The following is a 24,517-nucleotide window of genomic DNA, read 5'->3' as shown; positions in this document are numbered from 1 at the left end:
CTCGGCCATACTGACGTGGTTTTATGTAATTTTGACGTTTCAAAATTACATCTCTTCTAGTTATTTTCATAAAACACATGGTGTCAGGAGTGGGATTCGAACCCACGCCCTCAAACGAGGACGAGAATACACAGATTCACATCGTGAACGAAGGAAGCTAAGCCCCTTGAGTCTGGCGCCTTAGACCGCTCGGCCATACTGACGTGGTTTTATGTAATTTGGACGTTTTAAAATTACATCTCTTCCAGTTATTTTCAAAAAACACATCGTGTCAGAAGAGGGATTCGAACCCACGCCCTCAAACGTGGACGAGAATACACAGATTCACATCGTGAACGAAGGAAGCTAAGCCCCTTGAGTCTGGCGCCTTAGACCGCTCGGCCATCCTGACGTGGTTTTATGTAATTTTGACGTTTCAAAATTACATCTCTTCTAGTTATTTTCATAAAACACATGGTGTCAGGAGTGGGATTCGAACCCACGCCCTCAAACGAGGACGAGAATACACAGATTCACATCGTGAACGAAGGAAGCTAAGCCCCTTGAGTCTGGCGCCTTAGACCGCTCGGCCATACTGACGTGGTTTTATGTAATTTGGACGTTTTAAAATTACATCTCTTCCAGTTATTTTCAAAAAACACATCGTGTCAGAAGAGGGATTCGAACCCACGCCCTCAAACGTGGACGAGAATACACAGATTCACATCGTGAACGAAGGAAGCTAAGCCCCTTGAGTCTGGCGCCTTAGACCGCTCGGCCATCCTGACGTGGTTTTATGTAATTTGGACGTTTTAAAATTACATCTCTTCCAGTTATTTTCAAAAAACACATCGTGTCAGAAGTGGGATTCGAACCCACGCCCTCAAACGAGGACGGGAATACACAGATTCACATCGTGAACGAAGGAAGCTAAGCCCCTTGAGTCTGGCGCCTTAGACCGCTCGGCCATACTGACGTGGTTTTATGTAATTTGGACGTTTTAAAATTACATCTCTTCTAGTTATTTTCATAAAACACATCATGTCAGAAGTGGGATTCGAACCCACGCACTCAAACGAGGACCAGAATACACAGATTCACATCGTGAACGAAGGAAGCTAAGCCCCTTGAGTCTGGCGCCTTAGACCGCTCGGCCATCCTGACGTAGTTTTATGTAATTTGGACGTTTTAAAATTACATCTCTTCCAGTTATTTTCAAAAAACACATCGTGTCAGAAGTGGGATTCGAAAACACTCCCGCAAACGAGGACCAGGATACAGCGATTCACATCGTGAACGAAGGAAGCTAAGAACCCTTGAGTCTGTCGCCTAAGACCACTCGGCCATACTGACGTGGTTTTATGTAATTTGAACGTTTTAAAATTACATCTCTTCCAGTTATTTTCATAAAACACATCGTGTCAGAAGTGCGATACGAACCCACGCCCTCAAACGAGGACCAGAATACACAGATTCACATCGTGAACGAAGAGAGCTAAGCCCCTTGAGTCTTGAACCTTAGACCGCTCGGCCATCCTGTTGTGGTCTTATGTAATTTGGACGTTTTAAAATTACATCTCTTCCAGTTATTTTCATAAAACACATCGTGTCAGAAGTGGGATTCGAAAACACTCCCGCAAACGAGGACCAGAATACAGTGATTCACATCGTGAACGAAGGAAGCTAAGCCCCTTGAGTCTGGCACCTTAGGCCGCTCGGCCACCCTGACGTGGTTTTATGTAATTTGGACGTTTTAAAATTACATATCTTCCAGTTATTTTCAAAAAACACATCGTGTCAGAAGTGGGATTCGAACCACGCCCTCAAACGAGGACGAGAATACACAGATTCACATCGTGAACGAAGGAAGCTAAGCCCCTTGAGTCTGGCGCCTTAGACCGCTCGGCCATACTGACGTGGTTTTATGTAATTTGGACGTTTCAAAATTACATCTCTTCTAGTTACTTTCATAAAACACATGGTGTCAGAAAAGGATTCGAACCCACGCCCTCAAACGAGGACCAGAATACAGTGATTCACATCGTGAACGAAGGAAGCTAAGCCCCTTGAGTCTGGCACCTTAGGCCGCTCGGACATCCTGACGTGGTTCTATGTAATTTGGACGTTTTAAAATTACATCTCTTCCAGTTATTTTCAAAAAACACATCGTGTCAGAAGTGGGATTCGAACCCACGCCCTCAAACGAGGACCAGAATACACAGATTCACATCGTGAACGAAGGAAGCTAAGCCCCTTGAGTCTGGCGCCTTAGACCGCTCGGCCATCCTGACGTGGTTGTATGTAATTTGGACGTTTTAAAATTACATCTCTTCCAGTTATTTTCAAAAAACACATCGTGTCAGAAGTGGGATTCGAACCCACGCCCTCAAACGAGGACCAGAATACAGTGATTCACATCGTGAACGAAGGAAGCTAAGCCCCTTGAGTCTGGCACCTTAGGCCTCTCGGCCATCCTGACGTGGTTTTATGTAATTTGGACGTTTTAAAATTACATCTCTTCCAGTTATTTTCAAAAAACACATCGTGTCAGTAGTTTGATTCGAACCCACGCCCTCAAACGAGGACGAGAATACACAGATTCACATCGTGAACGAAGGGAGCTAAGCCCCTTGAGTATTGCGCCTTAGACCGCTCGGCCATCCTGTTGTGGTCTTATGTAATTTGGACGTTTTAAAATTACATCTCTTCCAGTTATTTTCATAAAACACATCGTGTCAGAAGTGGGATTCGAACCCACGCCCTCAAACGCGGACCAGAATACACAGATTCACATCGTGAACGAAGGAAGGTAAGCCCCTTGAGTCTGGCGCCATAGACCGCTCGGCCATCCTGACGTGGTTTTATGTAATTTGGACGTTTTAAAATTACATCTCTTCCAGTTATTTTCAAAAAACACATCGTGTCAGAAGTGGGATTCGAACCCACGCCCTAAAACGAGGACGAGAATACACAAATTCTCATCGTGAACGAAGGAAGCTAAGCCCCTTGAGTCTGTCGCCTTAGACAGCTCGGCCATCCTGTTGTGGTCTTTGGTAATTTTGACGTTTTAAAATTACATCTCTTCCAGTTCTTTTCATAAAACACATCGTGTCAGAAGTGGGATTCGAACCCACGCCCTCAAACGAGGACCAGAATACACAGATTCACATCGTAAACGAAGGAAGCCAAGCCCCTTGAGTCTGGCGCCTTAGACCGCTCGGCCATCCTGACGTAGTTTTATGTAATTTGGACGTTTTAAAATTACATCTGTTCCAGTTATTTTCATAAAACACATCGTGTCAGAAGTGGGACTCGAACCCACGCCCGCAAACGAGGACCAGAATACAGTGATTCACATCGTGAACGAAGGAAGCTAAGCCCCTTGAGTCTGGCACCTTAGGCCGCTCGGCCATCCTGACGTGGTTTTATGTAATTTGGACGTTTTAAAATTACATCTCTTCCAGTTATATTCAAAAAACACATCGTGTCAGAAGTGGGATTCGAACCCACGCCCTCAAACGAGGACCAGAATACACAGATTCACATCGTGAACGAAGGAAGCTAAGCCCCTTGAGTCTGGCACCTTAGACCGCTCGGCCATACTGACGTGGTTTTATGTAATTTGGACGTTTCAAAATTACATCTCTTCTAGTTATTTTCATAAAACACATCGTGTCAGAAGTGGGATTCGAACCCACGCCCTCAAACGAGGACCAGAATACAGTGATTCATATCGTGAACGAAGGAAGCTAAGCCCCTTGCGTCTGGCACCTTAGGCCGCTCGGCCATCCTGACGTGGTTTTATGTAATTTGGACGTTTTAAAATTACATCTCTTCCAGTTATTTTCAAAAAACACATCGTGTCAGAAGTGGGATTCGAACCCACGCCCTCAAACGAGGACCAGAATACAGTGATTCACATCGTGAACGAAGGAAGCTAAGCCCCTTGAGTCTGGCACCTTAGGCCTCTCGGCCATCCTGACGTGGTTTTATGTAATTTGGACGTTTTAAAATTACATCTCTTCCAGTTATTTTCAAAAAACACATCGTGTCAGTAGTTTGATTCGAACCCACGCCCTCAAACGAGGACGAGAATACACAGATTCACATCGTGAACGAAGGGAGCTAAGCCCCTTGAGTATTGCGCCTTAGGCCTCTCGGCCATCCTGACGTGGTTTTATGTAATTTGGACGTTTTAAAATTACATCTCTTCCAGTTATTTTCAAAAAACACATCGTGTCAGTAGTTTGATTCGAACCCACGCCCTCAAACGAGGACGAGAATACACAGATTCACATCGTGAACGAAGGAAGCTAAGCCCCTTGAGTCTGGCGCCATAGACCGCTCGGCCATCCTGACGTGGTTTTATGTAATTTGGACGTTTTAAAATTACATCTCTTCCAGTTATTTTCAAAAAACACATCGTGTCAGAAGTGGGATTCGAACCCACGCCCTAAAACGAGGACGAGAATACACAAATTCTCATCGTGAACGAAGGAAGCTAAGCCCCTTGAGTCTGTCGCCTTAGACAGCTCGGCCATCCTGTTGTGGTCTTTGGTAATTTTGACGTTTTAAAATTACATCTCTTCCAGTTCTTTTCATAAAACACATCGTGTCAGAAGTGGGATTCGAACCCACGCCCTCAAACGAGGACCAGAATACACAGATTCACATCGTAAACGAAGGAAGCTAAGCCCCTTGAGTCTGGCGCCTTAGACCGCTCGGCCATCCTGACGTAGTTTTATGTAATTTGGACGTTTTAAAATTACATCTGTTCCAGTAGTGATAGCTACCTAGATTCGCAGAGATCCAAGATGGCCGCCACCCAAGATGGCCGCCCTCTCCCCATCCACCAGACTCAAACCAAACTTTTCAGACAAGTCTGGACTAGCCCGAGCTGTTAGTTTCATCCCTCCCATGACATCATCTTCTTAACTTAAACTAAAACTAAAACTATAGTCAACCTTGACGTCATTCCCTGGCTTGCTAACATTGGGTGTTACCCTTTTTTCTCTGTAAGCCTAAAGTTAATAAAAACACAGATTTTAAGACATCAAATATTTACTTTTTATAAGATGTACAGATATGGGTGATAAATAAATACAGAATATATATTACAAAATAATCAACAACCAACAAGGATAAACAAACATGTTTTAAAGAGTTCATTTTTTCACGTTGACCCTGTATCGTTATTTGACTCGGAAGTGCAATCGGCGGAGGGACGTTTGGGTTTATTTTCTAATTGTTTTCTGCTTCGCCGTTCAATTTCGTAAAGAGTTAACAAAACGTTGACTATTAACCCGTAAACAAAAAAGAAAATGAGGCACAACATATTGCGAGGGCTATGATAACAAATGATATTTAAATTGCTAGTACATGCTATATGTAACATACTAGAGAGTTAAGCGGCAGTTTTAATTGGATCCTATTTGTCACATTAGGCGGAGCGTAAGTAAAGAGATAATATCATTGGATAGGCTAATTAAGGTGGAGTTAGAAAATAAGCCTATAATTATAAGTCTGACAAGAATAACAAATATAGAAATAAAAATTTTTAATAACAAACAATATAATATATACAATAACAAATATTTATATGAAAAAACCCACCACCATTTAAAAAGATTAAACACTGGTCGACCCAAACCCCCCACTGCCGCGTGCCGTCGGGGTCAAAGTCTAGAAACAACATAAAAACATGTTACAAGTTGAATTCTAAATTAAAAAACTTGAAAATATTTACCGCCGTTTCCACCGGTCTTAGCAATATAACCGGGGTCACTATCAATTGGGCGAAACGATCACCCCGCTTGACAACGTAGGGGGTTTCCCCGACATTTGCGACGACGACTTTTAGGGGTCCCCGATAGTCGGCGTCTATTATTGTTAAGAATTATTATACTTTTACACACTATAAAATAACTAATAAACATACCTATCGTCCCCTCGGCGACAAACAGCCCTTGGGCTGTTAAGCTGCTACGGCCAACAAGGCGGCCGTAGCTGTTCTCGGGCAGCATCACGCCTAACCCAGTCGACACGATTTTGATACCGTGAGGGTCGATTACGGTATCCACTGGACAATATAAGTCCAGCCCGGCCGACTGGGGGGTGGCACGACGGGGAGTAAGCGCTGCCGGATGGATTTTGATCACGGGCAGGCAGGGCAAACGAGGAGCGGTCGAAAAAGACATCTTAAAGTTTTTGGGATAGTGTTTCAGAAACAGAAGTTAAACAACTGATAACTTTCATTTTGAAACACGGGGCTTATATACAAAATTAGCGAGGTCAAATCTAATAGTGTCTAGCCAATACTTTCAAGATTTTTAAAATTCAATAAATAGCCAAAAAGTTAATTAGATATATAGGTATAAAATTACAAAATCTCTCCGAGGTCTAAGTTTTTTTTTCGTATGCAAAAAAGTTGTCTAGGTGTGTTTTAAATAATTCAAACGAGATCGTGTTATATAAAAAACCCTTTAGCGAAGGTTAAAAAGAAGTTACTTTGATAAATGCCTAAGGGGACAAATATTATTCGTATGCAAAAGCTTGTTTAGGCGTGTTTCGAATAATTTGAATAATTCTCACGAGATCGCTTTATATAAGAAAAACAATTTATTAGTGAAGGTTAAAACTAATTACTTTGGGAGGGACGGAAATTGTTTTTTAACATGATTTAAATCTAAATAAATGTATATTAATATTAAACTATAGAGGTATTTTTTATATAGATAGATATCCTAATGTCTTCTATAATCTTTAGTACCAACTCCACAATAAAAAAATGTTTTTTAGGTCAAATTAAAAATAGCGTATCAGACATAATTATATTTTTTAAACTCTTAATAAAAAAACCATGTCTAAGCCTGTATTCTAAAAAAAAAATGGTCTAAGATTTTGGGTATAAAAGCTTGAGCATTGGTATTGGATTCTCACAATCGATCCAGCCATGAACAAGTACCAAGAGTCTCAATCTATGTTTGAATCTCCACCGTCTTCTCCTAATAATCGACAAGGATCCAGCAACGGTCAACGAACGCTGAGTCAATTTGTAAAACCCGACCCCGTTGAGATCCTCCTCGATTCTGACGACGAGGAGTTTGTCCAGGACGTGTTGCAGAAACACGTTGTCGGCGTCAACGGGGTTGAGGGGTCCTATCGCTTGAGAAGCGACGGGCAATATTTCGAAACTAAAATCCCCCCGCGAAAGGGGGATTTCTACATAGACATCAGTATCTATAAATTTAAAGATATAAAAGACGCCCAGGCGGACAAACTGTGGGAGTGTAGACATAAGCGGCTAAAAAGAGTCGTTGACGCTAAAAACAAAGACGCCATCAAACTTCTTAACGCTTTCCATCGCTTGGTGGACGACGTGAAGAACGACGCAGAAGCCGCTCAGCAGCCGCCTAGCAAAGTACGTATCTTATTAACAATAAATTTACAAACCAAAATTTTGTTCCAATTTTTATTATTTCTGATAGAGATTCAAAAAATGAGTTCGAGCAGCGGCAGCAGCGGGAGTGACTCGGAGGGTAGCGACAGAGATGAACACGCACAGGTAAACCGGTACTACACAATTGAGCGGCAGATTGACAAAACAAGTCGCAAGTGGCATTGTAAACAAATCGATTTGCGTATAGCTTTTAAAAATTTGAATGACATTCCAACGCGAGATTTTTTTCGAATTTTTCGAAAAATTCTCGACGAAGTTATACGTAAATTAGTAACCGAGAATCCCGGGTATAATCGGGTTCGATTTGTTTTAAGCTCCCCCGGATTGACGACTCCCGTTAATATTAAATTTATAAAAATTGACAAATTCACCAGTAAGCGAATCATGCGCACCATCTATAGAGTAACGCAATCTAGTCGGGACTTTGTCTTTAATGGTGAAGATTTTCAGTTTGACATAATTTTTCTAAACCTCGATGCAAATATAGGGACTTATTATAAATCTATAAAAAATAGAACTTTGGTTAATTTGGATTATTTCGTTAAACAAAATAACCAATTTATTTTTATGGAGAACAATGATAACCTCTGCTTTGCTCGAAGTTTAGTTCTGGGTAAAGAGATGGCCGATCGCAATTTTTACCAACAAAATAAGCAAGGTCCGCCCTTTAACCAGAACAATTTTGACAAACTGAAACGCAATAGCACCCTCGTGGGCAATATTGCGAAAATCTTGCACCGAAAAGCCAGCGTCCCCGAAGGTTTCGTTACTCTAGAAGATATTCAAAAATTTCAAAATTATTTAGTTCCCCATTATCGAATCGTAATTGTTGATGCTGCGAATAATTTTACCATATTTTTCAAAGGCCCCCAAGCCCCTAAATTTATCTATCTCTTAAAAATTGGCGACCATATCCACCCCGCGAAAACTTGGCACGGCATGATGGGCGGTGTTACCTCTTGCGATTTATGCTTGAAATCTTTTTACAAACGTGAATTGTTAAAAGAGCATAAATGCCCCGAGGATACAAAACCCTATATATGTTTTCGGTGTCAAGGAGAAGCTTTTCATTTAACCAACGAGGATGTTTTAAAACGCTGCGATGAATGCCACCGCTACTTTTTCCCGGGCCCCTGCTACGAAACTCATTTACTTAATGGCACCTGCGCGAGCCAAAAACGATGTTTAGAATGTGGGCGACTGATGGGTGACGATCACGACTGCAATCCCAAATACTCTCAGTGTAAAATAGGCCATCCGCCAGGTGAACATTTTGTTATGCCTTTGGAAACCAAAATGAAAGCCTCGCGGTTTATTTATTACGACATTGAGACTATTCTGAGAAATAATATCCACGTCCCCATTTTGCTAGTTTGCGACGTAGAGACTGAAGCTGGCTTTGAAACTAAAATTTTTTACGGCGCCAATTGCGTCGAGCAATTTTTAAATTATTTATTTAGCGTAGAGCAGGTAGTTTTGACTGGACAGAAACGTAAGACGTATCAACCGCGCTTTACCAAGACTCAAGTCGTAGCTCATTACGCGAAAGCTTTTGATAACTTCTTAATTCTTAACGCTTTAGTCCATAGACACGTCACCCCTGCCGTTATTTTTGACGGTAGTAAAATTTTAATGATTCATCTTGAGGGACCGCAAATTAGATTCCTCGATAGCTTTAATTACATTAGTCAACCTCTGCGTAATTTCACCAGCATGTTTAGCCTCGGCGATGTGGCGAAAGGATTCTTTCCATTTGATTTTCATACCGAAGAAAATCTTAATTACATTGGTGTCATCCCTGAAGCTTCGTACTTTAACGTAGCTCAAATGAAGGCCAATGATTATCGAGATTTTCAAGCTTGGTACGCGTCAATGGAAGGATCTATTTACAACATCAAAGAAGAGCTTATTAAATATTGCATTCAAGACGTCAAAGTCCTAAGACAAGGCGTCGAAGCTTTTAGAAAAATTTACGTAGATCTAACAAAATTAGACCCTTTTTGCTTAAAAAATATTACTTTGGCGGGTGCTTTAACCACTATTTATCTTAACAATTACTATAAACCTTACAGCATGGGTATTGTTCCTTCTAACGGCTATAACGCAAAATTTAATCACAGTCAGATTAGTTTAAAATATCTCGCTTGGGTGGAGAAAACGGAAAATATAAAATTGCGAACGGCTTTAAGCTATGGGGGTGAATATCGGGTGGGGCGCTATTTAGTGGACGGCTATAGCGAAACTCCGCCCAAAATCTACGATTTCCACGGTTGCTACTTTCACGGTTGTCCATGCCAAAAACTTAATGCCTACAATACCCAACTCAAAGCCAGCAACAGATTTCTGTACGAACGGACTCTAGATAGAGAGCTGTTTATTAAAGAGAAGATGGTCGGGTATGAATATACCTCGATTTTTGAGTGTCAATTTGCTAAGCTTTTAAAAGAAAACGCCGAAGCAAAGGCTTTCTGTAAAAGTTTAACTTTTCGACCTCAAATATCAGCCCGTAGCGCTCTCTATGGGGGACGAACGGAAAATTTTGTTCTTAACTGCCACGTGCAAGGTGAGGAGAAAATTTTCTACAAGGATATTATTTCTTTGTACCCGAAAGTTTGTCGCGATTGTCCGTACCCTAGCGGCCACCCCATAATCTATAACAGAGATTTTGACAAATCGCCAGGGTGGTATTTTGGCGTTATGAGTTGTCGTCTGTTGGCCCCTCAAGATCTCCACATCCCCTTAATTCCCTTTCGCAGCGGTGGTAAATTAGCTTACGCCCTCTGTCGCACGTGCCTAGAATTGCGAGCGGAAATCTGCGATCACACTGTTAATGAACGGGCTTTCGAATCAGTTTGGCCAACGGTCGAAGTCTATGCCGCTATGGAACATGGTTATAAACTCCTCGATATATTCGAGGTGTACCATTATCCAAAAACGGAATATTTCTTTGCCCAGTACATGACTGATTTTATCGCCTTGAAAGTGAAGAATTCCGGATTTCCCGCTCACGCGCAAACGCCTCTGCAAAAAGAGGCGTATATCGCTGATATAAACAAGAATGAAAAGCTTTCTCTGACCGTGGCGGATATTCAAACAAATCCTTCCCTGCGTAATATCGCTAAAATTAATTTAAATTCTCTTTGGGGTCGCATGGCGTTAAATACGGGAAAGATTCGCAGCATCTTTATCAACAATTATTACGAATTGATACGATACGCGAGCGATTACACTCTGGAATTAGTCGACTTACGGCCAGTTACGGAGTCGATCGCTCTCTTATCGTACAAAGCCAAAAGCGATTACATTCTAGACTACAAACTGGGGTCGGCCATTGTGGGGAGCTTTGTTTCTTGCTACGGGCGACTCGAATTGAACAAGATGCTGCTTCAATTAGACCGCGCAGCTTTGTATTGTGACACCGACTCGATAATCTACCGCCATCTACCGGGAAAGTTTGACATTCCAACTGGCAATCATATTGGTTGCTGGGCGGACGAACTCGGCGGTGATTATATAACTTCCTTTTGTAGTACCGGTGCCAAAAGTTACTCGTTTTGCACTAGCAAAGGAAAAGAAGTCAAGAAAATTAAAGGGTTGACGTTAAATCGAGAAAATCTTGAAAAACTTGACTTTGAAACCTTTGAAAGTGTAGCGATGAATCCGGAAAAGGAAGTTACAGTCAATGTCCCTTTTAATTTTAAACGGGATAAATACAAGCTGCAGCTAGAGGCCGTTAAAATCACCAAAAGATTTCGCCAAACCTCGAATAAGAGATTGTTGAACGCCGATTTGACAACCAGTCGACCCTACGGTTTCAAAGAGGCAACACCCGCTTCAGCATCTCTTTCGCATGAATTACGAGGCTAGGCGAAGACATACTTTTGAGGGCTTGTGGGAATCTTGCGTTCCTATCGAAGCCCTGGCCAAAGACGGTTTCTATCTTGCAGATGTAGAAACACAGACGACGCGCTGCGCCTTTTGCGGCATCGCCTTGTACTAGTGGCGTTGCACGGACCATCCATCGAGGGAACATCGGAAACACAGCCCATCGTGTCCGATGGTTTCCAAAAAACCGTGCAACAATAAACCACTGCGTCAGGGGTTCCGGACTTCCCGACCAGCGAGGGCGAGGATGTTTGCGAGCCTCTAATCCAAACATGCCCAGCCACCAACAACGAGCGGTCGGGAAACGAAAAAGTGCGCGTGCGCATAAATCCGTCGTGTTTTCTTCTGTAGTGCGTGTGTACCAACTACCCTCCGAGTCACGCGTCAACTTTAACCTCCTCAACGCCCAACGCTTCCGCCAGCGTTGTCTGGAATTAGAAGAGAAACTTTTTAAAAAAAACAATTACTAAATAGGGGAATTTTTTGGGTAAAAGGGTTTCGTTTATTTTGTTTAAATATTTTCTAATTTGTGTTTATTAAGGGTCTTTGGGTTTTGGGTTAATTGTATTTTTGATTATGTATATTATATATATAAACTGTTAATTAAAATAAAAATGTTTATTAATCAAGATGAATCCAACCGAGTCAGTCTCGCATTCTTTAAAGTTCCAAACACCCGCCCAGTTTCTAATCGTGGGGCCAACGCAAGCGGGGAAGAGTTTTCTTTTAAGTAACTTATTGCAAAATCATCAGCTTATGTTTGACCCACCGCATAAAAAGGTTATTTATTGCTACGCCGCCTGGCAGCCAAACTACGAAAAATTGAAACAATTGATTCCGGGAATTCAATTTATTCAAGGCTTGCCAACGGCGGATCCGGACTTTTGGGAAATGAATCGCGACTCCTACTTGATACTAGACGACTTAGCTAGCCAATTATTTAAACAAACTCATATTGCCGATTTAGTGTGCGTGACATCGCATCATTTAGGGTATACGGTTATTATTATTACTCAACAACTGTTTCCCAAGGGTAGCCAATCGCGGATAATTTCTCAAAACTCTTCCTATTTTATAATAATGAAAAATCCTCGAGATGTCGCCTCTATTAGATATTTGGCGCAACAAATAAGTCCAGATAACCCGAAGCGTATTACGGAGGCGTACAGACTAGCCACTAGAGAACCCTATAGCTATTTGTTAATTGATTTAAAACAAGAAACTCCGGAAAATTTACGATTAAGGTCGCGAGTTCTACCTCACGAATCACCTATGTATGTCTATGTCGATTAAATTTAATTGTCATTTGAATAATGGCCCCACGCGTTAAACGTCGATCAGCAAAACGCTCCCGACTCGTCGTAGCGCGTCCCTCGACCAAGTTTGCCAAATTTGTCCCTTATTTACAGAGTTTGCGTCAAACTAGCTGTAAACAACGGCGAACCCTCTTAAACAATAGTAGCGCGCCTCAATTAAAGAGCATTCAGACAATTTGTAAGAATTTAAAGGGCGGAGGTATTTATTTGAGTAAAGACCGTAAGAAAAAGCTAGCAAAGTACAAGAAAATTATTAGACAACTCGGATCAAGTACCTTGTCGCAGAAAAGCAAAAAAAAAGCTGTTGTTGCAGCAATCAGGTGGTTTTCTTACGACGTTGCTTGCCGCAATCTTGCCTTCAATTGTCCAAGCTATAGCTGCTAAACTATGAAACAAATGGTTCTTGTACCGGCGTCTGCCGTAACTTCAACAGCTGCCCAAGAGCACTCTGCTTTGGACCGAGAGATTGAGGATATTTTAAAATCGCCATTGAATGCCTACGATAAATTATATAAATATTTAGACGCTTTTAAGAAATATTTAAGTATCGAGAAACAAATTCCCTTACCTAAATTTGAGGTCGTAACACAAGCAATGTCCAATGTCCCCACGCCGCCATTACCGGTCACCCCTAAAATGCCCCCGCGAAAAAAACAATTGTCATGGCCGAGCTATGCCACGTCATCACCGACAACAAGCGCTTCGGGCAGTTCTTTTACTACGCCTAAACGAACCGAGCCTCGGCAAAAGGTTTTAAAAAGCGAAACGGCTGCGGGGACACCAACACGAGAAGATTTTTACCAGCAATATGGGCCGACCTATGTTGGAGATATGGTGAAACGGCAAGCCGAAGTTCTTGCAAATCATTTGCAAAACACATTTTTCACGCCAAAAAGAGAGCTAGAAGAAGGAGCTGTCGGTTATGCAAATCGTGATGACGATTTACAAGAGGAAATTGTCGATGAACAAGAGAATTTAGCGGAGGAAAACGGGGACAATTTAACGGACTTGGAAAACCTGTTTGAGACGGCCTCCGCTAAACAGAAGAACAAGAAAAAAAGAAAAAACCTCGGAAAAAGAAAGACGAACTTCAAAACTTAGGACCGCTGGTTCCATCTAACGAGAGGAGAAAGAGGCATAATAAATGGCGCGATATTGATTAATAAAAAAATGTAATATTTAGACAAATAAAAAATTGTTTTATTGCGAACAATATCTGTGTACATGTTTTTTTAAATGTAAAGATAAATATAATAAGGCGACATAGTCGTTAAGTTTAAGATTCTGGTCATAGATGGCGTCTAATATCGTCTTTCTAGCCACGCCCTGACAGCGGAGTGCTAGGTACAGACAACAATGGATACCGCACAGTTGAAAAAATGGATGTTGAATTTGTTGTTTATTGTAAACAACTCGTTTCCCGTATCGTTTTAAATTAACTTTATAGTATCGCGGCGAATTTCCGTAAGTGCAAAACATTTCCACCGTGTCATTGTTAGAAAAGCACGCTATCCAATGTTCTCCAGCCTCTCCAGCTGCTTCATTATTAAATATAAAGCAAAATTTGGACCTTTTTGGCCGTTCTGGGAGTCTGTCTACTGGGAAGCACCCTAAATAATAGGGTCGCGTTCTTTTGTCGCAAGTTAAAAGAGCGTTTATTTGCGAAGTGTTCATAATTTAGTCTCAGGTAACGAGACTTTTTGTAATTCGGCGCCGTAGAAAACACCCAGAATTTGCTCCCCCTTTAAATCCGCTACGCGATAGACGGGTGGTGACCTGGGTATGACGTCAACAACGCGAAATATTTCGTCAGTAAACGTGCCTCCCGAGCTGGTTTTTCTAAATACCCGACTAGCTATAGAGAGACGCACGTAGTCGCCAACTTTAAGCCTCGGTGCGTATCGAGTAATGCCGTTTGATTTCCCGTACAGTTTATTCCAAATGATTGATTCGTTATCTATATTAACACGAACCGGTGCAATTCCAGTAGTTGAATGAACCCGTTCATTATAGGCTTGAGTAATTAAAGGTAAATATTTAACGTAATTTTTATTCCCCGTGGCCGTAATAACCCGGGCAATTTGTTCCTTAATTGTTCTAATAAAGCGTTCCGCGAGACTGGCTTTATGCTGACTCCGGGCAAAATGTATTTGCACATTGTGCCGTTTCAAGAAGGAATCAAAGTTGCGCGAACTAAATTCTCCACCGTAGTCCGTGTATATTTTTAAAGGGATCCTCTCTCGAAATATTTTTTTAAAAGCCTCGATAACCTCGCCAGATGTTTTGTTTCTAAGAGGTACTGTCCATCCGTAGCGGCTTAAGACGTCAATGACGCACAAAACATAGCGAACATTTTTATTAAAACGTTTTAATTTCGGTAGATCCAACAAATCAGCTTGAAAAACATCGTCCATGCTCGAAGCGTACACCTGGTTAGTTTTGAATCGGAAACGTCGAAATCGATGTTTCGTGTAGGCAGGTTGTTTCTCGAGAAAGGCGATTAATTTTGCTTTTGGCACGTCCGGTAAGGCCTTTTGTAATCTGGCTAGCGATCCATAGGCGGCCGGATTAGCCATGTCGTAATAAATTTTTCTAATTTTAGCGTCCATGTCTTAACAAGTATAAATAACGACTAAATGGTTTACCAATAAACAACTTTATTTAATACACGCAAAGGTATTTTATAAAAACAATATCAGTTAAACAAATACGATATATCAGTACATTTATCTTAATAGCCATAAATCAAGGCATTCTTTAAATCGGCAAAACTGTTGACAAAATAAGCGTAAATATCCTCTTGATCCTCGATCCATCCGTGTTCGGTCTCAAATTGATGCAAAATTTTCTCACGATCCAGTTGAGGCAACGCTTCGTGCAAATTACGCTCGACTCGATCGCTGAAATTTGTGTCAAATTCCGAGCAGCTTTGAGAGTGGCATATTTGTTTTCGACACTCGACGTTGGAGCAAGTGGAAGTGACGTCAAACAAAGTGGTAGTGAGCTCGTTTAAAATTAATTCGCGCATGCGACAGACAGCTATCCCTTTAGCCTTGAGATCCTCGTCAATCAACGGCTTTAAGTCGATCAATGTCTGCCATCCTGTTTTGTTCAGGCTGAATCCTTCGCTGGTGCTAAAGTTGAGGAAATAACGACTGCCGCTGCCTCGTTCATAGTATCGAAGATCGATTAGACGTTCATCTTTCGAGTTGACGAAGCATTCCAGCTTGATGCGCTCTTTGACGGGCAACCAAATATGATAGCGAGGTATTTTTCCGTCAAAAAAGGACGTGAGTTCATTTTGAAACCGAAACAAAGCGTACCAGGCGTTAGGTTTTAATATAGTTTTTGTACGCGTATCCGATCTTTGAATTAATATTTTAGGTTCAATTGATTCAATGACGCAAATGTCGAGCTTTGGCGTGACGGTGTGTACTTGGTGCATCTTGGCTCGCGACTGATATTGTATTTATAAAGTTTTAGTCTTTTATACGTTGGGGTGATTATAAATAATTTCTCTGTTTTTAGATATTATTAACTGATTGTTTGGAAATTCGGCCATGACAATACACGTGACGTTTTCGGTTAGCGGAGAACTAAATCTTAACGATAATCGCAAGTTACCAGTCTGGGGCATGGAATTTAAACCTAACGAAGCGAGATGTTCTCTACTCAAATCAAAAACAACGACAAAAAAGCCCTTCTTATATAAATCGTAAGAAATTATATTTCCTCGGTCAAGACCTAATATCTCGAGACCCTCGAATAAAGAATTGTAACATCTAACGTACTGGTCGTCGTCAAAATTAGGCGTAAACGGGATATCAGGATAATTTTGAGAATTTAAAGAGAATTGCATGAAATCGAGTTTGAAATGTTGGAGATCCAGGGGGTTAGAAGTTGCTTCCCCTACAAATTTTTTATTAGTAACGAAAGCCACGACAGTTCGCGAGGGTAATTGCCCCGTAAACAAGCTGTCCCTAATAAAATCTTGCGTTCCGGTGGTTATTAAGAAATTTTTCATAACAATAGAGTTTACTTCGTAGCGAGCGTTTATTCCCGAGTTTAACATCTGGGCGTGAGCTAGTTGCAGTTCGGGATTAACCTCAATTTCGCGCGTAAACAAAGTGCATTCCGTTAAATCAATCTTATACTTTTTGCCCGTTTCATTGTGAATAATAGCAAAATCCGTGGAGCTTCGATGAAGTCTAATTCGCACCTCGATATTATCTAGTAAGAATTTGGGCGTTTTGAACATATCCAAAAATAATTCGCCAATTACATCGCACGTCTTTGATTGTGCCACGCGTTTAGCGCGACGACCAATACCATTATTTTCTTTGTTAATATTGGCATCTGCTAAAGCCGTCGCCGGATCGATAATGGTATCCAAATAATATAACATAGAAGTTAACCAGGAATTGGCCGCCGTTTGTCCATAATTTAAAAGTATTTTAAAATAGGCCATATATGGGTACATATTATTAGGTTGCTGGACAGCAACACCATTGAGAAATAATTCTACTTGACAAAATAGCGAGGCAATTATTAAATTTGTTACCGAGACTTTCTTTTCCGCATCTGGAACGGCCGTGCCGTCCTCGTGTAAAACGCGAAATTTTAATCTCAAAAGAGTTTTAGTCAAATCATGATAATTGTTAGAGGGAGGAATGATAAATTCTATATATTTTGCATTAGTTAGTGGGGCAATTGGATAATGAGCAGTCGTTTTAGTCCCAACAATATTATTATTCACCACTGGCTTTTCAAATACTTCAAAGTCGGAAAGAACACTTTCGTAGGTCGACATGTTTAGTCTAGAAAATCGCGTTTAGTGCGTCGCTTAACACGTTTGCTCCGGCTTGTTTTAGCAGTCCTCTTTCGTTTTCGGCCCGTCCCGCTTTGAGTGTTGACGAACCGGTCCACGCCTTTATGTAGTAGGGAATTTATAGATTGTTTGACATTTCGTTTAATCGATTCTCGAGGTGATATGGTGGGGTTTTGGGCATCGCTAATTACTCTACTCGTTAACCCCACAGCTTCGGACGCTAAAGTACTAATGGCCGGCCTAATAAAGGGTGTAATTTTGCGCAATAAAGAATTAAAGATGCCGCCCACACTGAAGCGACCCCCAGATTGGAAAACGTTTGCGTGTAAAGCCGGAAGGGACGATCCTCTTTGGAAATACAGAGTGTATCTATTAGGCACCATTGCTCCTGTTCTATTGACGTCGACGCCTAAAAAACAGTTTAATATATACTTTGCCCAAATTAAACGGGATATTTTCCCCGTAATCGGATTTCAATTCAATTTCAATTTCTTGTATATCGCTGGTTGAAATTGGATAAAAGTCGATATTATTAAATATTTCCTGGTTCTCCTCGTCTAGCAGCGAAAAAGCCGGCATTTTTATGAAACGTAACAGAGGGGCTTGACCACCACCCACCACTTGTTGGCGGATAATATTGGTATAAACAAACATGGCATCGACGCCTCTCATGATATCAGCGGGGTACTCCGAAGTCTCGTTATTAAGATACCGATCTAATTGATTGGCACTAAAGCCTAACAGCCTCCCGAGCCCTCTTCCGGGTGTTGTTTTGGGAAACAAAATTGAGACCGTATCGTTTAATTTTGAAACCGTCACGGTTCCGTCTACATTCTGCGTAAATTTTAGACTTTTCCTATGCGCCGGGGACATGGCTTCGCTCATAGCACTTAAAACATCGCTAATATGATAGTATACCCCGGGAGGAATCTCGCACGCGTAATTGTCAACTCGTTTGCCTTGAGGGTTATCCTGTTGATATCCGGGTAGGGACGGCTGGTCAGCCATATTTGGATCTTCTGGAAATCTATCAACATCGTATTCGCTAGTCCAAAAATTATTAGCCTCTGTCAGTGTCATTGATCTCAATCGGGGGTTCACCAACGCTACACCCGAGTGGCTATGTTGCAAAACTTCTCCCTCTTCGGGAATGTTAAATAACTTGGCCATCGGTCCAGCTACCGATACGCGAACACCTCGCTCTATTTCGAGACGCGTGTAGTATCTATTTTCTGGCGCCGTTTTGAGAATAAAGATTTTAAAATGACGGCGAGTCATAAATTGCTGAGCTTCTAATAATTTGTTAATCACTTTCAAATGTAGCGAAAAGGGGATTACCGCACCGGTCGGGGTAAAATCACAGGTATATTCACGCGCCGGTATTTTGATTTTCGTTGTCTCCGTCTTTGTAAAAAGATACATTAATGAAAAGTGGACGCGATATGACACTCCTGTACTGTTAGTAGTTTTAAAATGCGTAAAATTACGCTCTAGAGGCCTCTTGGATAGAAACGTCCCCCCAACGTATTCATTTTCTAAATTTAATATATCCTGCAAATCCGGCGAAAATTTCATTTCAATTTTTGCCGGACAATGGACTCTAAAATAATGCTCCGCTCCTTGTTTAATAACGCTAAATTCAGCATTGTGCAATCTTAAAGGATCGTGGTTGTTCGAGCTTATTTTGAGCTTTTCGGCGATTTCATAATAAATTTTAAAATCATCCTCCAAAGATTGTTTCGCTTTAAACTCGCCTGACACCAAGAACAATAAATAAATCCATGGCTCCTCCCCGGCGGTATAATGCTTAATGGTTCTATTGATTCGATATTCTAGATAGGCATTGTTTTCATTTATGGTATATTCTTGTATCGTGAGGCTTAAGGGCCCGCATTGCTGCTTTCCGGTATAATATTTATCGGGGTCGAGGTTGAGCAATTTAGCTAATTGGGGAGAAAATTTAATTTCCACCCATTCCGGTGTTTTGAAATTATACACGATAGCATAGCCCCAATTATCTACTACGTGATATGTGAATTGAATTTTATTTATTACTAATTTTTCTAAGGTGTTGGCTACGGCTCGATAAAGCCCTTCGGCGTTTTTCTCTGGCGTTTTACTGGCTTTAAAAGTTTGAGGTAAGAACAATATTTTATAGTTATCATAATCTTCGGGGTTAATTTGTTTAGGCTTTTCAGAGATAATTGGCTCGGGTTTTTTCTTTGGCGGATCAACCGGCTGCGGAAACAAGGGTTTTTTATCAACCGGTGGTGGGGAGGATGTCGGTAATACGGGTAGCTCAAAAGTAGAGGATGTTGTAGAGTCTGGAGATTTTGAGAGATCAGGCTTGGATAGATCAGGTTTTGATAGGTCGGGGTTTGGTAAGTCGGGGTTCGGTAAGTCGGGTTTCGGTAAGTCGGGTTTCGGTAAGTCGGGTTTCGGTAAGTCAGGTTTTGGGAGGTCTGGAAATATATATATTTCCTCAACCTCCGTTGGCGAGGGGGTCGGCGTCAGTGGTTCGAAGGTAGAGGGTTTCGGGGTCTCTTGTTTTGATAGATCAGGCTTATATGGGTCCGGAGCTGGAATTTTGGGGGGATCCGGAAGTTTTAGGGGATCTGGCTCCGGCTTTGACTTCGGTAATTCAGCCTTTGGTTTTGGTAGTTCGGACTTCGTTGGCTCCGGCTTTGGCTTCGGTAATTCAGCCTTTGGTGGGTCTGTAGTCAGAATCTTTAAGGGATCTGAAGTAGACGGGGTTGGTCTAGATGTTGTTGTTGTAGTAGATGTTGGTTTAGTTGTTGTGGTAGATGCTGAATTAATCGTTGTAGTAGCGGCTGAATTAGTTGAGCTCGGAGGTATTAGTTTATCCGAACTTGGAGGTATCGGTTTATTTGAACTTGGAGGTATCGGTTTAGTCGAATTTGGAGGTAACTGTTTACCTGAAGCTGGCGTTTTAGAGGGGTCAGGCCCTGAATATGTTGGATAATAAGGCTTTGGAGAGGTTTGTTTCGGAAGCGTTATTTTGGGTGGTGGTGGTGGTGGTGGTGGTGGGGGAGGGGTTATTTTGGATGGCTGTGGTTGTACAAATACTACGGATTCAGTCGTAGCAATAGGTATCGGAAGAAAAGGCGTAGTTCGCGGTAAAATAGGTATAGATGGCGGTACAGGTTTATATTCTGGTTGAGGCTTTTTTCTTATTGGCGGAACCTCATGGCTTGTTTTACGTTTAATGGCGGCTTTGGGAATGTACTTGTAATCAAATTTTTTTTTAAAACTATCTCCAACATTATCAATTTCGATTTCCACGTAATTATTAGTGTAATTTAAACTTATATTTTTAGCATGCTTTGATACAGGATATTTGGATATATATGGAACATCTTCGTAATTATTCTCTTTAAATTCAAATAGCGTGGTCAAGGGAGAATCAGCTGGTATTTTGAACCGTATGTTTTCCTCTCCTAAAACTTGCAGGTAAACGGGAAAGTTTGTATCTAACTGTTTTCCCAGGGCCCCGTCTTTATATTTATTCACTAATTTAAAAGATAATTTGCCTTTTAAATACGGATGACTGTTTACATCATCATTTAACAGCTCGACAAAATTTTGGGGCAGTTCGTACTCTTTGGTCTTGGCATAACGATTGACAGGTATCTCTATTTTTTGATATTCAACAGGCTCTCGAACAGCTGCATAGTTGTCACGGTTCGGGTCACTTACAACCTGAATTTCAAACTTGTTAAACTCTTCGCTTATATTCACCCAATGATTTGGAAATATGATTTCTGCCAGCCCAACTTCATAATCGCTAGTCAAGTTAAGAGGTTGATGCAAATAATTTTTAAAACTTGATTGGGTATTGTTTGGGTATATATCTAGACACGTATTAGACGCTAAAGTTAAAAAAAAGTCGTCATTCATGACTAACGCCTGTTTATCAACTAACCCCAACTTCTTAAACAAAGCTTATTTTATACATAAAAAAGATCGTCCATAGCTCGGTAGCCTGGCCGGGATTTGAACTCGCCACCTTTTTGGGTATTACATTAGTAGACCCTGCCTTTAACCACTGAGCTATGGACGATCTTAAAATACACGCCGTTTATCTTCATCAAAAAAACTTAAATTCTTAAACTTTTAAAAGTCGCTACCCTTGAAAAATCTACGTAGCTAGGTAATTGACCTTACCCGATTCCAATAAAAAAGACAACGCCCTGACTAGTTCGAGCCGGTTTTAACCTGTTTTCAAGCGGTTATTATATAAGACACGCGGCTTTAATAATACGTTTCAGGGTGTGGTCAATAGGGTGTGGTCGGTAAAAAATAAATTTTTTTATCTAGAGAGCTTGTTTAATATTAAATCTGCTCTCGGTCATTTAGTATATAAGCTCCGTGTTTCATGAAGAAAGTTATCAGTTGCTCAGCTATGCTCTTAAAAGTCCAACTAAAGATGTCTTTCTTTAACTCGTGCCGCTTTTGTTGGGTGAGAAAAGACCAAACTCAATTTTCCAACGGAAAAGGGACCAATTTCGATTTTTCTAGCTGTCTCTTCTCGGGCATCGCCTGAAAAGAGACCAATTTCGATTCATGAGCTAGATTTATGTAACTTTTTGTATAAATCCTTCAAAGTTACATATAGTCTAGCCAACGTAAAAAGTTGCCTCAGCCATCAGAATGCATGAGCAAAGCCTGTTGGTTGTGGTTCATGAATCGCCCTTCATTGCAATGTCATATGCATACATACAACTGACTATTGCAATGAAGGGGAAGTCCTGGCGCAAGCAACAGTTTGCGCCAGGACTTAATTTGACGCTTTTTCCATCTTGGTTATAGATCGGGATGGAAAAGAAATTTGTATTATGGTCTCTTTAAAGTTGTGTAAAATTTGTGTGAAGTCGCTTCAAGCCCCGCAGTGGCTCGGATGTAACTTCCTTCGGGAGGTAAAGGGTCAACGAAGAATTTTATAGGACATGGCCCGTACAACCCGACAAGCCCTGCCACCGCATAAGGTTCTGCGTACCCTGCACCAACTGGAGCACGTTCTCTTCAGTGAGGCCTTGACTTCGATGTCCTTCTCAAACTTAACAGCTGTTCGCTCGATCAACGTGGATAGGATTCGGAGCCGAAAATGCCCAAGATCTTCTTGAGTCAATGGAGGCATGTACCACCAGAGTGCCTGAAAAAAGCTGGCAACCGACGCCCCGCTAGAGTGAATGCCGCGTTGATGTCGTGAAATTGTTAATAAAACGTGGCGCTAATTACGATTTAAAGACCGGCTTTCAGTTAAGATTTCGACTAAAATATCAAGTTTTGAAAATCAAAATGTCACTTTGAGCAAGATGCTTTTTACGCCAGAGATAAAAACAATTACCTTCAAAATTTCGATTTAAAGACTGGTTTTTATTAGTGGTAAAAGTAGCGGTAAATATTTCTGGTTTTAATTTAATTTTTGTTTATATTCTTGTTATTCTCTATTTATATTCTTGTTATTCTCTATTTATATTCTTGTTATTCTCTATTTTATTGTATATATTATTTGGTATTTGTTATTAAAAAATCTTTATTTATTTATTTGTCTTTGTTTCTCAGACATGGGTTTATGGCGGGAAATTCAAACAAGAATCTTACAAAATAACTAGACTGGTTTATTAAAAGAACTACAGCCTCCGAGGGTTAAGCCGAGCTTGTTTTGGGGAAAAAATGGGTAAAACCCCTCTAAAGAGTCATAGCATGCTGGAAGGTAGGGTTGATCAGGTAGGAGTTTAGCTTAATCTTTGGGTGGAAGTTTGGTTTGAGTTTGGTGGATGAGGAGAGGGCGGCCATCTTGGATCTCTGCGAATCTAGGTAGCTATCACTACTTGTTCCAGTTATTTTCATAAAACACATCGTGTCAGAAGTGGGACTCGAACCCACGCCCTCAAACGAGGACCAGAATACAGTGATTCACATCGTGAACGAAGGAAGCTAAGCCCCTTGAGTCTGGCACCTTAGGCCGCTCGGCCATCCTGACGTGGTTTTATGTAATTTGGACGTTTTAAAATTACATCTCTTCCAGTTATATTCAAAAAACACATCGTTTCAGAAGTGGGATTCGAACCCACGCCCTCAAACGAGGACCAGAATACACAGATTCACATCGTGAACGAAGGAAGCTAAGCCCCTTGAGTCTAGCACCTTAGACAGCTCGGCCATACTGACGTGGTTTTATGTAATTTGGACGTTTCAAAATTACATCTCTTCTAGTTATTTTCATAAAACACATCGTGTCAGAAGTGGGATTCGAACCCACGCCCTCAAACGAGGACCAGAATACAGTGATTCATATCGTGAACGAAGGAAGCTAAGCCCCTTGAGTCTGGCACCTTAGGCCGCTCGGCCATCCTGACGTGGTTTTATGTAATTTGGACGTTTTAAAATTACATCTCTTCCAGTTATTTTCAAAAAACAAATCGTGTCAGAAGTGGGATTCGAACCCACGCCCTCAAACGAGGACGAGAATACACAGATTCACATCGTGAACGAAGGAAGCTAAGCCCTTTGAGTCTGGCGCCTTAGACCGCTCGGCCATCCTGTTGTGGTTTTATGTAATTTGGACGTTTTAAAATTACATCTCTTCCAGTTATTTTCATAAAACACATCGTGTCAGAAGTGCGATACGAACCCACGCCCTCAAACGAGGACCAGAATACACAGATTCACATCGTGAACGAAGGAAGCTAAGCCCCTTGAGTCTGGCGCCTTAGACCGCTCGGCCATCCTGACGTGGTTGTATGTAATTTGGACGTTTTAAAATTACATCTCTTCCAGTTATTTTCAAAAAACACATCGTGTCAGAAGTGGGATTCGAACCCACGCCCTCAAACGAGGACCAGAATACAGTGATTCACATCGTGAACGAAGGAAGCTAAGCCCCTTGAGTCTGGCACCTTAGGCCTCTCGGCCATCCTGACGTGGTTTTATGTAATTTGGACGTTTTAAAATTACATCTCTTCCAGTTATTTTCAAAAAACACATCGTGTCAGTAGTTTGATTCGAACCCACGCCCTCAAACGA

At 41.3% G+C, this 24,517-nt stretch overlaps 2 protein-coding genes, 1 long non-coding RNA gene and 6 other non-coding genes across 10 annotated transcripts; 1 reads left to right on the top strand and 8 right to left on the bottom strand.

Moving 5' to 3' along the window:
* Window positions 1-1,021: 1,021 nt before the first annotated feature.
* Window positions 1,022-1,143, bottom strand: TRNAL-CAA (transfer RNA leucine (anticodon CAA)). The gene is made up of 2 exons: window positions 1,106-1,143; window positions 1,022-1,067 (listed from the first exon to the last, which is right to left on the bottom strand). It is a non-coding gene; the product is annotated as a tRNA-Leu (tRNA).
* Window positions 1,144-2,148: 1,005 nt separating this feature from the next.
* TRNAL-CAA (transfer RNA leucine (anticodon CAA)) lies at window positions 2,149-2,270 on the bottom strand. The gene is made up of 2 exons: window positions 2,233-2,270; window positions 2,149-2,194 (listed from the first exon to the last, which is right to left on the bottom strand). It is a non-coding gene; the product is annotated as a tRNA-Leu (tRNA).
* Window positions 2,271-3,088: 818 nt separating this feature from the next.
* On the bottom strand, window positions 3,089-3,210 carry TRNAL-CAA (transfer RNA leucine (anticodon CAA)). Its single transcript has 2 exons — window positions 3,173-3,210; window positions 3,089-3,134 (listed from the first exon to the last, which is right to left on the bottom strand). It is a non-coding gene; the product is annotated as a tRNA-Leu (tRNA).
* Window positions 3,211-3,464: 254 nt separating this feature from the next.
* Window positions 3,465-3,586, bottom strand: TRNAL-CAA (transfer RNA leucine (anticodon CAA)). The gene is made up of 2 exons: window positions 3,549-3,586; window positions 3,465-3,510 (listed from the first exon to the last, which is right to left on the bottom strand). It is a non-coding gene; the product is annotated as a tRNA-Leu (tRNA).
* A 1,006-nt stretch (window positions 3,587-4,592) lies between these two features.
* On the bottom strand, window positions 4,593-4,714 carry TRNAL-CAA (transfer RNA leucine (anticodon CAA)). The gene is made up of 2 exons: window positions 4,677-4,714; window positions 4,593-4,638 (listed from the first exon to the last, which is right to left on the bottom strand). It is a non-coding gene; the product is annotated as a tRNA-Leu (tRNA).
* An 877-nt stretch (window positions 4,715-5,591) lies between these two features.
* On the bottom strand, window positions 5,592-6,677 carry LOC149665649 (uncharacterized). Its single transcript, XM_089841948.1, has 3 exons — window positions 5,918-6,677; window positions 5,726-5,859; window positions 5,592-5,661 (listed from the first exon to the last, which is right to left on the bottom strand). Exons 1-3 carry the CDS (start codon window positions 6,174-6,176, stop codon window positions 5,608-5,610), a joined length of 447 nt encoding a protein of 148 aa, XP_089698074.1. The 5' UTR covers window positions 6,177-6,677; the 3' UTR covers window positions 5,592-5,607.
* Window positions 6,678-6,881: 204 nt separating this feature from the next.
* On the top strand, window positions 6,882-11,536 carry LOC149665648 (uncharacterized). Of its 2 annotated transcripts, XR_016368405.1 has the most exons (3): window positions 6,882-7,399; window positions 7,467-7,543; window positions 11,386-11,536. XR_016368405.1 is itself a non-coding variant. In XM_089841946.1 (2 exons), exons 1-2 carry the CDS (start codon window positions 6,932-6,934, stop codon window positions 7,479-7,481), a joined length of 483 nt encoding a protein of 160 aa, XP_089698072.1. In that variant the 5' UTR covers window positions 6,882-6,931; the 3' UTR covers window positions 7,482-7,914. The 2 variants fall into 2 exon arrangements, 1 of the variants encoding a protein (XP_089698072.1); XM_089841946.1 differs by lacking the exon at window positions 11,386-11,536 and having other exon boundaries at window positions 7,467-7,914.
* Window positions 11,537-11,546: 10 nt separating this feature from the next.
* LOC149665647 (uncharacterized) lies at window positions 11,547-13,467 on the bottom strand. Its single transcript, XR_016368406.1, has 3 exons — window positions 13,208-13,467; window positions 12,915-13,136; window positions 11,547-11,751 (listed from the first exon to the last, which is right to left on the bottom strand). It is a non-coding gene; the product is annotated as an uncharacterized LOC149665647 (long non-coding RNA).
* A 10,261-nt stretch (window positions 13,468-23,728) lies between these two features.
* TRNAL-CAA (transfer RNA leucine (anticodon CAA)) lies at window positions 23,729-23,850 on the bottom strand. The gene is made up of 2 exons: window positions 23,813-23,850; window positions 23,729-23,774 (listed from the first exon to the last, which is right to left on the bottom strand). It is a non-coding gene; the product is annotated as a tRNA-Leu (tRNA).
* Between the last annotated feature and the right edge of the window lie 667 nt (window positions 23,851-24,517).

This window comes from Phalangium opilio, unplaced genomic scaffold (genome assembly GCF_054372755.1).
Source record: "Phalangium opilio isolate 3A_F unplaced genomic scaffold, DU_Popi_V2 ptg000061l_1, whole genome shotgun sequence".
Taxonomy (NCBI): domain Eukaryota; kingdom Metazoa; phylum Arthropoda; class Arachnida; order Opiliones; family Phalangiidae; genus Phalangium; species Phalangium opilio.
Note: the sequence above shows the minus strand (reverse complement) of the source record. Positions and strands in the feature narration are given on the sequence as shown.

Bases quoted from the DNA above. Each gene is read 5' to 3' on its own strand.
- LOC149665649 (XM_089841948.1), bottom strand. From the start codon at position 6,176: ATGTCTTTTTCGACCGCTCCTCGTTTGCCCTGCCTGCCCGTGATCAAA. The intron at 5,860-5,917 runs GTATGTTTATTA...TAACAATAATAG, and splicing joins TGTCGCCGAGGGGACGATAG to ACGCCGACTATCGGGGACCC. The intron at 5,662-5,725 runs GTAAATATTTTC...TGTTGTTTCTAG, and splicing joins TAAGACCGGTGGAAACGGCG to ACTTTGACCCCGACGGCACG.
- LOC149665648 (XM_089841946.1), top strand. From the start codon at position 6,932: ATGAACAAGTACCAAGAGTCTCAATCTATGTTTGAATCTCCACCGTCT.